This window comes from Rhea americana, unplaced genomic scaffold (genome assembly GCF_003343005.1).
Source record: "Rhea americana isolate MKP2758 unplaced genomic scaffold, rheAme1 scaffold_59, whole genome shotgun sequence".
Classification (NCBI taxonomy): Eukaryota; Metazoa; Chordata; class Aves; order Rheiformes; family Rheidae; genus Rhea; species Rhea americana.
Window position 1 is genome coordinate 1171790 of NW_028186745.1, and position 13884 is coordinate 1185673.

Sequence of the window (13884 nt, forward strand, 5' to 3'; positions counted from 1 at the left end):
CTGGCRTTGCAGGCATTGTGCTTTCCGCCAACCAACGGCCTGTTAGTGCCCTAAGTAGCTTTTATGCAGGCCATGTCCATGATTAATGGCCAGAAGAAAAATCAGGCCATTTTTAATTCAAGAAAAATGATGCTGGAAGAACATCTGTATTTCTATCACGGTTCATCGTGTTCAACTGTTGTTTGAAAGGGAATTGTAGCAAGAAAACACCGCAGGTGAGCAGGACAGACCCAGCAGGAAAAAAACTCGTCGGGTTGGTGAAATCCTGCCGGGGGAAGGCATCGGCTCGGGTGTCTCTTTGGTGAGAGACACAGGCGAAAAGGAAGTGGCTCTTTTGGTGCGTTTCCAGCTAACCGCGGCTCCGCACCGTTACCGCCCGCTCCGCACCACCCCTTCGGGGCGACCGTTAGGCGGCGAGCCTTCCCCCGCCCGCTGCCCCTCGCCCCGCCCCCTGCCCCGGCGCTGCTCCTCCGATTGGTGGGGTTGGGAGCGCCGCACTCTTGCTTCCAATCAGCGCTTTGCGTCCGTTGCTAAGGCGTCGTTGCCCGAGCCGACCTGGTCGCTAGGGCGAGCGCACCGCACCGCACCGCACCGCACCGCACCGCCATGGCGGGCGGGTGGCGGGACGTGGTCGGCGTGCGCGTCGCCCCCGCCGAGCTGCGCTTCACGGACGCCGTGCCGGGGCGCCGCTACTGCGCCACTCTCAGTGTCCAAAACCGGCGGGGGGAGAGCTGTCGGCTCCAGCTGCTGCCGCCGCGCCGGCCCCAGGTGAGGGGTAGCCGGGAGGAGCGAGAGGAAAGCAGCGGCGGGGCTGCCTCAGCCGGTGGGGGGCTGCGAGGGCTTGTGGCATCGAGCCCCCTCTCCGGCTGTGTTTGTGCAGCACCGTGCACCGCTCAGTATGGATAGGTAACAGCAGCGCAGCGCCTCGTGGGCCTGCCAAGCCCCTCCGCCTGGGGGTCCCTGCCCTGCCTTCCCCTCTCGGATGCCCAGGCTCGTCCTGACCCTGGTGCACAGGCCCACCCGCCTGCTGCTTGTAGGACCCTCTCTGGGACACAGAGCATTGCTGGAGGGAGAAGTGCATCATCTGGCCCTGCTTTCATGGACTGCTTTTTTTGAGGGAACTTCTGTCCCCAACTTTGCCCACCCAGGTAGGCCCCATGTAAGAGGCTGCTCAGGTAGATGTGATGCTTGTCTGCATTGAGCCTCTGTGGGTGGAAATTGCCACAGTGGAAGTCTGACAGCTTATGAGACTCATTGATTTTTGCAAGTGGAGCTGGAAGTTAATAGCTGGATAAGCTGGAAAGAATAAGAGGCAATATCAGAGTTGCTTTGTGTTTGACAATCCCTGAAGGAGGGAGTGAGCATCTTAGTTTATTTGCTTCTTAAGAGAAACTGTAGACATTTCTATGATACCAGAAAAATAGCTGCTGTAAGTCAGAAAGAAATGATGTCCAGTCTTCCCAGGTCTCTATTTTCTTGGGATCATGAGCAATCTGAAGAGGACTTCCTTGTTCTATCAAATCGTTAAACCCATAGTTTCATTAGAAGTAATTCAGAAGTTAAAAAGCTTTTCCTGTATATCTGACTATGTCAAGTCAATTGTTGTTACAAACTCTGTCTTTCCTGGAGTTCTGTTGTGCCTTCTGGAAGTATTATTCCTCAAGAAACCAAGGAGCCTATTAGTTCCTTTTTCTTATTTTTGTTGGCCTGGGAGGGCCATGTAAAGATGGATCATTTTGCTATAGGTCTGAACACCAAGTATGTTAGTATTATAGAGCAGCTGAAGGATGCAACTTTTGTAATTGTTTTCGCTAGAATTTCCACAGTGTTGACTGATATCAATATTACCTAATTTCTGTATTGTATTCTAAGGTTTTTTGAGGGTAGCAAAATTTTTATTTTGCTTGCCTGTGGAAGGCTTTCTCAGAGTTTAATAATCTTTTCCCAAGATAGCACGCTTCTACATTAATTGATTAATTCTTGAAACAACATTTCATAGTCAAACTTTTTCAAGGTAAATGTTTCTTTCCAGTTCTAAGCAGTTTACCCCTTTATTTGTAACCCACATGGGCCCAGCAAAGCCTATCTATGGTTAAAGGCTTTATATTGGCCTTCCATTAAGCTACATTTTATCTGTTAATTGCTTTCAATATTAGGATCAAAGACGTGAGCTTGCTTTGGGAGTTGGATGAAAGCTGATGTTGCTTTCTGTTGTAGCAACTTCAGCTATGAATAAGTATACTCTGAATTAGTCATCAAAATTATTTTTGGTTAATTGTGTACCTTAGAGTTTTTACTACCTGAATAGCCAGCCTTTGGTTTTTTTAGGGGAAGACTGGCTAAGACTCTACATGCATTTTSTCTCTCTCTAGAATTAGCAAATTTACTTGCTTTATAAGGCTGTTAGCAAAGAATTTTGCTGTGAGTTGGAAGCTGTTGGCTATTGTGAGTGCTTGATTTAGTAGGGTTGTGCTTATTCTTTGTTTTGTTAGTTTTTTCTCAGCCTTATCAGTTTTTCTTGTGTTTTGGAAGTGGAGAGGCTGAATCAATTTTAGAGAAGAGAAAAGATTGCTCAGCTATAATGTTTGGGTATAGTGCCTCTGTGAGTAAATTTGAGGATTCATGCCTTATGTTGAGCATTTTAAAGGCATTAGGCATGTGATGAAAATTTACGGGGTTCTACTTTACATAGTCAATTCCTGAAAGTTCTGATTTGTTGCTCATTGTCATTCCTGGATCTTATGCTACTGTCTGTGTGTACGTGGCCCCGAGGTGTACGGCTCTTATCTGAACGTTCTCTGAGGCGCTGATTCATAGAATGTGTGAACTAAAAAATAACCTTCCTTGAGCTATCAAAGAATGCATTTCAAGGAATTAATCGTTTTTCAACAGATTTCATAAAAAAATATTAGTACAGTATATCCATCTTCCATTACAGAGAATGAATATATGGCTGTTTAATTCTCTTTAGAGAAGAGATGAATTTTATGACTACTTGCTGCTCTTTCAGAAACTATCCTGTAGTTATGGTGCATATTACACAACAAATTTCCTTTAGCTGAATATCCATGTATGATTTATAAGGTGTGAAGTTCCTAAAAGAATAAGAGATGCTGAGACAATACAATGAAGAACTAGTAAGTTGTATGTTTTCATACTCCAGATAAAGGTTAGAAGAGTAAATTTAAAGATTATCGGAGTGACTCTTTTTCAGAATAAACACTAACTAAACTGGAACTTTCTGACATCCACAGTAGAAACCTGCTGTGCGTAGATGGATGTGAACTGTAAGGAGACTGAAATGCTAGAGAATGTCTAGACTTTGTTACGAAGCTTTCTTAGGAATGTGGGAGCTGCTGGATTCCTACTAGATGCTAGTGGTTCACTCGTGTTATTTCTTCAAGGAAAGATGGAGAGATATGCAGGGGATGCTGAATATAAGCAGATATGCAGACAACAACAGATTCAGTGGTGTGTTTTCTAAGAGAAAGGAAAAAGGTGTCCTCAGCCTTCACTGTTTCTCTTTTTCCCCTATCTCTAAAAAGAATGCGGTACGTAGACCTTTTGGGCATATTTTCAGTGTGCCTTTCAGTGTACTCGGTGTGAAACTTTCCATAGACCCCAGCTGAAGATGAGTCAGAACAACAGGAAAAATCTTACGCTGTCTCCTTTTGTTTGCTTGTTTTGCTTTGACACTTAATTCTTGATGCTTTCTCAGATATTATTTAATGGAGAATGTTTTCAGTAACTGACTTCATTTCATGTTGTTTCAGAAGGTTAATGGCAGCAGTAGCAAAATCTAGAGCTCTCTTGCAAGGACTACAAATAATATTTTGTTAAATCAACAGTTCCATGTAATTTGATGGTTTAGTATTCATTGTGTCTTTCTGTGTTACTGTAAAAAGTCTGGCCTTTGGTAAATACGAGGAGGACTTTCTATTAAAATTCTTGCATATTTTAAAATCAGTTGTGAATTTTGAATTTATCTGTGTTATGCTGAAAGGGACCCTATGTGTAGTTTTTTAAATCTAGAAGTGTTTTAAAGTTAATTTAAATATTTGTTTTTTAAATTGTAGTTTAAACTGATTGTGGAAAATCCAGAGAAACCTGTTGCACCTGGACTTAAAGTTACAGCTATTGTGGAATATTATCCTGACAGTGAGGAGGATCTTCAGGACAGACTACTTCTTTTGGTAGAAGAAGACATAGTTGATATCCCCGTGCTTGGGTATGATAGTCAAATTCCATATGTTTCTTGTACTGTTTTTGGTTTAATCTTGTGGAAAGCGTGCCAACTCATGTCACATATGGTTATGTAACTAATCTGTCAACTGCATGGAAAACAGTTGTCTCTTTAAAAAGGTATTTTTTTTTAAGAGTGGCATGAAGGTAAGAAATTAATCAGCATTATATCTAAGTTCCTAGAGAGTTTTGGGGTTCCTGCCTTTGCTTTACTTTCTGTTGGACATGATAACTGGTAATTTCTAATCCTGGGTCAGCATTAGACAACTTAATCTCTTATTTTTCATTCCTACTGTCCTTACAGAACCGTTTATATAAAAGATACTTAGTAACTGACCATATCTGCAGAACTGGATTGCAGTAAAGTATACATTGCTTAATTCTAAAAATATTGTGTACATTTTAAAATGAGGTCACAAGTTCATTTTTGTCAAGCAGTGTGTATGTATATATGTCTGTGTGTGTGTCTGTGTATATTGCATATAACTGATGGGTATTGGTGAGCCTCTAAGTGTGGCTTTAATTTTCTTGATATGTGTCAGTATAAAAAGCATATAGGATGTGCTTCAAGTCACCTTATTTTCAGTGTTTAAAAGCTAGATGTCTAAGTTAGAGCTGTTCACTCTAAACTTTCTTGATAGTTAGTGGAGATGAATGAACCCCTCCAAAAGCTGATTCTTTAGACCTGTGGTAGATATGGTTATTGTACGATGAGGTGAGTTGTTCTGAAGTTCCTGTCTGTCCTTTGTCTATCAAGAGAACTTAGAATGGGTAAGTCATATGTAAAGGTCCAGCTTTTAGATGTCTACATCAGGACAGATGAATCCCATCTCTAGCGTCATAAGCTATTGCAGATCATAGCTTTTGTAAAAATGCTTACATTACATTACAAAAATGATGTACAGGTGGAAAGGAATTTTCGTGGAGAATATCAAGTACATGAATTAAAAATAAAACAAACCCCCCAGGTCTCTGGCACTAGTTTGAAATGTGTAGGGTTTTACTTTCAGATAGGAAATACTTCTACATGTTGGTTGCTTCTTATGTCATCACTTTTTTTCCCTTATTTGCTCTCTTCCTTTAATCTTAAAAATTATAGTGTTCATTTAATGTTCTATTGTAAAATAGGATAGAAATTGCTTAATAGCATGACAAAGTTTTCAAGCAACTGTAAACTGTGTCACTTCTTAGCAAAATAATGTTTACTGTCAGAAGTCTTAGTAATAACAATTTTAATTATACAATTATCAGTGGTACTTATAAGTGCCTATTCTGTTAAACACAGTATTAAACAATGCTTTTATAATTTTCTCTGGAGTTACTCATGTGGCTTACTTTAAAGTAAAAAAGAAAGTTGGATCAATCCAACTGTCATTTTACTTCTGAAGATCATAAGCTTGAGGGCAATCTAATAACTAATATTGAGCATAATACACTACATAGAAAATACTCTAGATCTGCCAGGACATTTATTCAGAGCAAGCATCTTATTTTAGTTGCCTATTTTGTTTTCTGGACTAATAGTTTCTTTGCCATAGGTCAAATATCAAAATCTTGTTACTATTCCTGTTAGTACTAGAATGCCCTGAGATGGCATAGCCTGAATTGGTATAGTTAAGAAAACTTATATGGGAAGCCCTTAATGATTTTCTTTCTCCAAAAGACAGGGTGGCTTTTCTTACGTTAATAAGAACTTTGCAATTCAAGATGAACTCTTTATACATTTTTATTTTAAATTTTATTTTTTGTTTGAAGAATTAAGATATTATATGATAAATATAAGGTCTAGTATTTCTATTCAGCCCTCTGGCATGGCAGTCATGGCTAAGTATGCCTGTGTAAGGTATAAAAAGTAGCCGTCTCCAAATGCATTTTCCCAGGGTGTATCTCAGAGGAAGGAAAAAAAAATTCTGTAGGGAACGCTCTCTCTCTCTTTTTTTTTGGGGGGAGGGGGGGTGTGTTGGATAATATTGTGGAAATACTTCATTTAGGGCAATAATGCTATTAGCAACTCCTTTCTGGAAAGGTCTTGCATTACATTGTTACATTATTAAAGTATTTCAGATGTTCAAATTTAATCAGCTTTTGCAGGAAAAAATTGTCAGTCTATAACAACAGCTTATTAATTTTGTGTGTGAAAATAATAAATATAATTTATGATTCTCTTTTAGTCAGGTTTTTCCACAAATTAATTTTGTATTATGTGTGCTATTTTTAGACAGGTTGTAATAATGGTTTAGTAATTGCACTGGAGGGTTACTAGATACATAATATAAATATATTATCATATTATTATACAATATATAATATACTAAATACATAATATATTTTTCTACATAAAATTTTTTTTAAACACCATTAAGCATTTTTAGAAAATAGTACAGGCAGTGAATTACTAGTTGAAAAATATTTATAGTTTTTTTTTGATTAAAATGATACAGTATGAGTTGTCCACAAACATTGTAATAACGTACATTGCTACTACTAAAATACCAAAACATGAAATACTTAATATCAAAAATTGTTAAGGATTTAGTACTTAGTACTTTTATGTAAATCTAAGCTTCACTATATATTGCCATGTCACAAACCCAAGTTTTCTTATCTGCCACCAATTTTGAGTTTTGTCCAGTTCAAATATGGAATTTATTTTCATTGTCTATGCTGATTATCACTAAAATTATATGCCAGCAATATCTTTTAGGACTTGTACATCCACAAAACGAAAGATCATTTTAAAGCATGTCAGACCAAGTTTAGAAAATACAGAAATAGACAATTACTTAGTACAATACAATAGACATTTGCAAGTTGCACTTTAAATGTACGCTACCTATCTCTTACCTGGTAGCTTAGCTCTAGTCTGCTGTCTTTGAAGTTACATCACTTTCCAGCTTTCATTTCTGTATCTATTTTAGTTTGATATGTACATTTACATAATACTCAATATGTAGAACTTCTGGATCTTCATGTGTATGTTCATAGCATTTTATTGGAAGAAGTTGTTTCTTTTAAAAATTCACTGGCAGTTTAGAAAGAAAGCATGAAAAGATTTAACCTTTTGCTAACAATTTGTGCAATTCCTTCAGTCACATCTACCTACTTAGTTTAAAAAGTCTGGGAAGTGATTCATCCAGAATGTAGGAAAAGTTAGTTTCCCATACAACATTAAACTGCAATAACACTTACTCTGCTTACTCTTGTAACCATTTCTTTGATAGAAATGTCACCAAGAGAATTTTATTTCTCTTGTGCTTCTGTGACTTTAATATCGCAGTTGTTTGGTTTGCAAGTAAAATTACTTTTTAAGTATCTGCTTGGCACATGTGGCACTAACTCCAGTGGTTAATCTCAGTGATTTGTCTCTTATTTCATACCAGTTTTAGAGGCCGCATGATGTGCTTAGTTGCATCTCTGCAGCACTATGGAATGTTGATGTGCTCTATAATACAAGTGTAATAATTGAATTATGTGAATAATTGTTTGCCATAGAAAACATTTATACTTAAGATTTGAGATTTTTTTTTTCAAACAAGCCAGAACTTAAATAAACATATAACCCCCCCCTTACTTGAAACTCTGAAGTTCTCTATTTTTTGAAATATAATAAATAAATATTCATTTTCTTTTAATAAAATAGTAGGAGATCATTTAGAGTTAGTCATTTCCTGGGGTAACTTCCATCTTGATTTACCTCCTCCTCCCCCAAATCTGTATTTTTTTAAAAAAAAGCTTGCTATCTTTACTATCCCATTTTTGCATGGTTCAGTAATTAAATCTATTAGGAAATCTGATTGCAGTTTATTCTCGTTAATGTTTATTTGAGGAAATTATGTCACAATCATAGAATTGAGGTTGGAAGGGACATCTGGGGATCTAGTCCAACTCCCTGCTCAAGCAGGGTCACCTAGAGCATGTTAGATAGGATTACATGCAGGTGGGTTTTGAATATCTCCAGAGAAGGAAATTCTCTGGGCAACCTATTCCAGTGCCTGCCTCACAGTAAAGAAGTTTTTTCTCATGTTCAGCAGAGCTTTCTGTGTTTCAGTTTGTGGTTGTTGCTTCTTGGGCACCACTGGGCATCATTCTGTTGCCGGAAACCACTGAAAAGAGTCTGGCCCATCTTCTTCACACCCTCCATACAGAAATTTGTATGTTCTGGTCAGATTGACAAGTCCTTCTCTGCAGAGCTGCTCTCTAATAGGTCAGCCTCCAGCCTGTGCTGGTGCATGAAGATATTCCTCCTGAGGTGCAGGACCCTACACTTGCCTTTGTTGAACTTCAAGAAGTTCCTCACTGCTCATCTCTCCAGCCTGTGGAGGTCCTTCTGAATGGCAGCACAGCCCACAGGTGTATCAGCCACTCCTCCCAGTTTGGTATCATCAGCAAACTTGCTGAGGGTGTACTCCATCTCTTTTTCCAGGTTACTGATGAGTAAGTTGAACAGGACTGGCCCCAGTACTGACTCCTCAGGTACACCACTAACTACAGGCCTCCAACTAGACTCTACGCTGCTGATGACGACCGTCTGAGCTCTGCCTTTCAGCCAGTTCTCAGTCCACCTCACTGTCCACTCCCCTAACCCACACTGCCTGAGCTTGCCTAGCAGGATGTTATGGGAGACAGTGTCAAAAGCCTTGCTGAAGTCAAGGTAGACAACATCCACTGCTCTCCCCTCTTCCACCCAGCCATTCTATCCTAGAAGGCTATCGGGTTGGTTTAGCACAACTTCCCCTTTGTGAAACCATGCTGACTTTTCCTGATTACCTTCTTGTCTTTCATGTGCTTGAAATGGTGTCCAGGATGAGCTGTTCCATCACCTTTCCAAGGACAGAAGTGAGTCTGACTGGCCTGTAGTTCCCTGGGTCCTCCTTCTTGGCATTTTTGAAGACTGGAGCAATACTTGCTTTTTTTCAGTTACAGAATCACAGAATGGTTGAGGTTAGAAGGGACCACTGGAGATCATCTAGTTCACCCCCCCCCCACTCTTTAAGCAGGGTCACCTAGAGCATGTTAGACAGGATCGTGTCCAGGTGGGTTTTGAATATCTCTAGAGAAGGAGACTCCGCAACCTGTTTAGGCAACCTCTTCCTATGCTCTGTCATCCTCACACCAAAGTTGTTCTTCCTCATATTCAGGTGGAACTTCCTGTGCTTCAGTGTGTGCCCATTGCCTCTTGTCCTGTCACTTGGCACCACTGAAAAGAGTCTGGCCCCATCTCTTGATGCCCTCCTTTAAGCTATTTATAGATGTTGATAAGATCTCCTCTCAGTCTTCTCYTTTGAGTCCTAAGGTACCTCTCCTGTTCTCCATGACCTTTCAAAGATGATGGAGAGTGGCCTAGCAATAACATCCGTCAGCTCCCTCAGCACTCGTAGGTGCATCCCATCAGGCCAGGGTTTTTTGGTCCCAGGTTTGCCTAAATTATCTCTAACCCAATCCTCCTTAACTAAGGGAAAGTCTTCCTTTTTCCAGACTTTCTCCAATGTCTCAAATGTCAGAGATTTCCAAGGGCTGCCCTTAGCAGCAAAGACTGAAGCAAAGAAGGCATTCAGTAACTCTGCCCTCTCTGTATCCTTTGTTACAAGGGTCCCCCACCCCATTCAGTAGCGGGCCCATGTTTTCCCCAGTCTTCCTTGTGGTGCTGATGTATTTGAAAAAGCCCTTGTTGTCCTTGACATCCCTTGCCAGATTTAATTTCAAATGGGCCTTGGCCTTCCTAGTCCCATCCCTGCATACTTGAATGACGTCCCTGTATAGCTCCCAAGAGGCCTGTCCCTGCTTCCATCTTCTGTACACTTTCTTCTTTTTTTTTGAGTTTTGTCAGGAGCTCATAGTTCATCCATGCAGGTCTCTTGCCCACTTTTCTTGACTTCCTGCTCATTGAGATGCATTCTCATTGAGCTGGTTGAGGTGATCCTTGAGTGTTAACCAGCTTTCTTGGACTCCTCTTCTTCCTTGGCCCTATCTGATGCAATTCTTCCAAGCAGCCGGTCTCTGAACAGGCCAAAGTTTGCTCTCCCGAAGTCTATGGCTGTGCTCCTGGTTATTGCTCTGTTTCCCCCTGAACTCCACCGTCTCATGGTCACTGCTGCCAAGGCTGCCCCCAACCTTCGTATCTCCAGCCAGCTCCTCCTTGTTTGTAAGTACAAGGTCCATCAGTGTACCTCTCTTTGTTGGCTTCTCCATCACCTATGTCAGAAATTCATCATCAGTACTCTCCAGGAACCTCCTGGACTGTTTGTACCTAGCTATGTTGTCTTTCCAGCAGATACCAAGGTAGCCGAAGTCCCCTGTGAGAACCACGGCCTGTGATCGTGAGGCTATTTCCAGCTGTCTGTAGAAGGCCTCATCTACTTCCTCTTCCTGATCAGGTGACCTGTAGCAAACACTTACAACAGTGTCACCCATGCTAGTCTGTCCCTTAATCCTTACCCATAAACTCTTAACCTGCTCATTGTCCATCTCTAAGCAGAGCTCCCTACATTGCAGTTGCTTTCTCACATAAAGGGCAACTCCACCACCTCACCTTCCTGGCCTGTGCTTCCTAAAGAGCTTGTAGCTATCCATGGCAGTCTTCCAATCATGTGAGCAATCCCTCCATGTCTCCGTAATCACAGTGAGATCATAGCCCTGCAACTGTGCACAAATATCTATTTCCTCCTGTTTATTCCCCATGCTGTGTACATTTTTGTACAGGCAGTTCAGAGAGGTATCTGAGCATAGTGATTTCCTGGAATGTGTGTGAGAGGTTTCCCCATAGTCTTGTCTTGTAGGGACTTACCTGCCTGCATGCAAATGTTTGAGGTATCCCCACTTGAGTTCTCTTTTCCTGATTGTGTGGTGTCTTTAACTTTCCCCTTCCCCTGTCTTTTCTAGTTTAAAGCCATCCTAACCAGGTTGGCCAGCCTGTTGGCAAAGACACTTGTGCCCTGCTTAGTGAAGTGGATCCCATTTTTCCCAAGCAGTTGTCAGTCTTCAGATAGAGTCCTGTGGTCATAGAAACCAAAACCCTGTTGCTGACACCAGCTGCACAATCAATATTTATTTATGTCTTGAGTAAGATCCTTAGGTCTCTTATTTCATCACAAGACTATTGGAATACTTGGTACATGTTGCAAATTACAGTCTTCTCAAGCATACTGTAATTTTTGATAGTTGTCTGCAGTTTCTATATCATATTCTGTTAGTCTAGACAATCTCTTTCAAGAATTTACTATGTTAAGTTTATGCAAGAGATAGAGAATTTAAAAAGTATATTAATATTCCAAAGAGTAAATTCTTTGGTTGAATTTCTTGATTTTTTTTCCCCCCCTCTCCTTTATGAAATAGCTTATACAGATAGGGACTACCGAGCTTGGCCAAGAAGTTTTATTTTCCTTCTTTTGTTAATGTTCAGGTCACGAGATACAGCTGACCCCCAAGACTTAGCCTCCCTAACTCCTTTTTCTTGTCCAGTCTGCAGTTGCATCTTTTGTCCTTTTCTACATGAAATAACACACGACATAGCTCAACAAATCCACTTTCTTGATTCAGTAGATGACTTTTTTCTGATGCTGCCTAAGAGATGGAAGCAGACCTCTGAAGAGGTTTTTTTAAAATTCATTATAGGTTGAGATGAAGACAGTATGAAACTAGAGACATTGAAATGCAATACTGCAAAAAATAGAAAGTGTGTCTTCTTTCAGTTGTTTGATAAGCCTAATCAACTCTCAGGTTCATTTTGCCATGCTCATTTAGCATTCTCATTAAACCAAACATGCAGATTTTTGTTGATATACTTGACTTCAAAACAGTTAAAAATCGTGTTCTGGACTCAGCTGGATATGAGCATCTTTTCCAGGTCTGGACCTGGAACAGCATAAGGACTTTTGTGAACTGAAGAAAAGATACCTAGTAGGTGTTGGTGTGTATACTGTGTTACTGTCGCCCACAAATAATGTAAAGTATGCATTCTTCATTTAGTCTTAGAATGAGATCTTTCCAAAGAGCTGAGAAATGGAATATCACAACCAAAAAAATTAACAGAGAATTATTTTCTCTACTATTTAAGATTTGTTGCAAATATAGTGTACTTCTATCACTCTGCCTGTTCAGAGGCTTATATTTAAAGAATATTACTGAATTGGATTTTATTTTGTTAAAGTGAAATACAAATTAGAACTTAGGAACTTCAAGTAAACCCTAGTTTTTGAAGCATGAATTATCTTTTATTATGGTTATGCAGTACCTAATACAGTGAAGTCATCAGGTTGGTTGAGGCTCTTAAATAATACAAATAGCTTAGGTTATTATCCACCTATATTTGGTATAATAAGTTTTTCTGAAACCACAGAAGGTGTTTATAATACAAGACTGCAAACTGAAAATGACATGCATTTTTCTCTAATTTTAGTTCAGGCAACTGATAATAAAATCTGGTAAATGTTAACTTTGTACTTATTTTGTGCTGCAGCTAACTCAAGATAATGACGCTTTTTCTAGTAATTTGTTTAAAGTTCTTGTACTGTAATAACTATATTAATTTATAATGTATACATTTMTATTTACATTTTATTTCAGGTGATTGCTTAAAGCTAAATGTTTTTAAGGTTAAATACAATAGTTATTGTAATTAAAGCAGATTGACAGTAGATAGATCTTTTTTGTAAGTGCCATGTGTTTACCATATTGCTAAAGCGAATTGTATAAATTATTAGGAGACCTAGAAGAGCAGAACTTTTTTTCTTGGTAGTGTTCAAACTTACTCCTTTAAAAATCCCAAGGTATTTTCAAATTTTAGGGAAAATATAACCATATCTTTTCTCTGCAGATTAATTCCATGCTGTTATCTGGAAATTGAGCCTGAGATTGATTTTGGTACAGTGACTGCAAACAGTAAAATCATTAGTAAAGAGATTAGCATTGCTAACCATGGATCATCTTCAGGTAAATATTTATTATGTGTTAAATTATACAAAGATTTAATTTTCTTGGAAAAAGAAAACTTATGCAAATAAACACCTCAGTGACCAAGTAGTTCAGGATCCTATACAGAAAAAAAAATAAGTTCTAGGTTATGTATTATTATAGTTACAGATTTTGTGAAAAATCCTTAACTTCTGTAAGCAAATACTATGTTATTGCTTAAGGAAGAAGAATGAATGTAGAACCTTGAATTGTCTACTTTTGAATCCCATCTAAGAGGTGTAAAAATAACACATGTTCTTTAGGTTACAATGCCCGGCATAAATAATGGCAAATCACGTCTGCTTTTGCTTTGTTGTCTTTTTTGTGATTCTATAGTCCTGATAGCTGTCTATTAACTAAACAAATACAGCTCCCTGTCCTTTAAGAGCTTAAGTCTTTGGAATTGGCTGTATATGTTACCAAAAGATAGTGAGAGGTCTTTCCGCTAGCCACAACAGCTTTTGAAATCACACAGTTTTCAAAATACCGCACATCCTTCAACTTCCTTCTAGAGAGTATAAGAAATGTGGAGAATGTTGAATAAGAATGCTTATGTGACCCATATTTGACTGCGTTTTCCACTTGATAAAGTGGTAGGTGCCTTCTTCCTGAAGTAGCACAGCAACTATTCTGAATTTTAAGGAACAAATTTAAGGCAGTTAATTATTTTTGTTCCTGAGTCATACAGCTGTT

At 39.2% G+C, this 13884-nt stretch overlaps 1 protein-coding gene across 3 annotated transcripts in view; it reads left to right on the top strand.

Annotated features, from left to right (window-relative positions):
• The first annotated feature begins 606 nt into the window (after positions 1 to 606).
• CFAP47 (cilia and flagella associated protein 47) overlaps positions 607 to 13884 on the top strand; it is a 363351-nt gene continuing 350073 nt past the window's right edge. For all 3 annotated transcript variants that reach the window (XM_085319423.1, XM_085319426.1, XM_085319424.1), the window contains exons 1-3: positions 607 to 768; positions 4077 to 4228; positions 13055 to 13170. In XM_085319423.1, the coding sequence (XP_085175549.1) occupies positions 607 to 768; positions 4077 to 4228; positions 13055 to 13170 (430 nt within the window). The remainder of the gene's footprint in view (positions 769 to 4076; positions 4229 to 13054; positions 13171 to 13884) is intronic.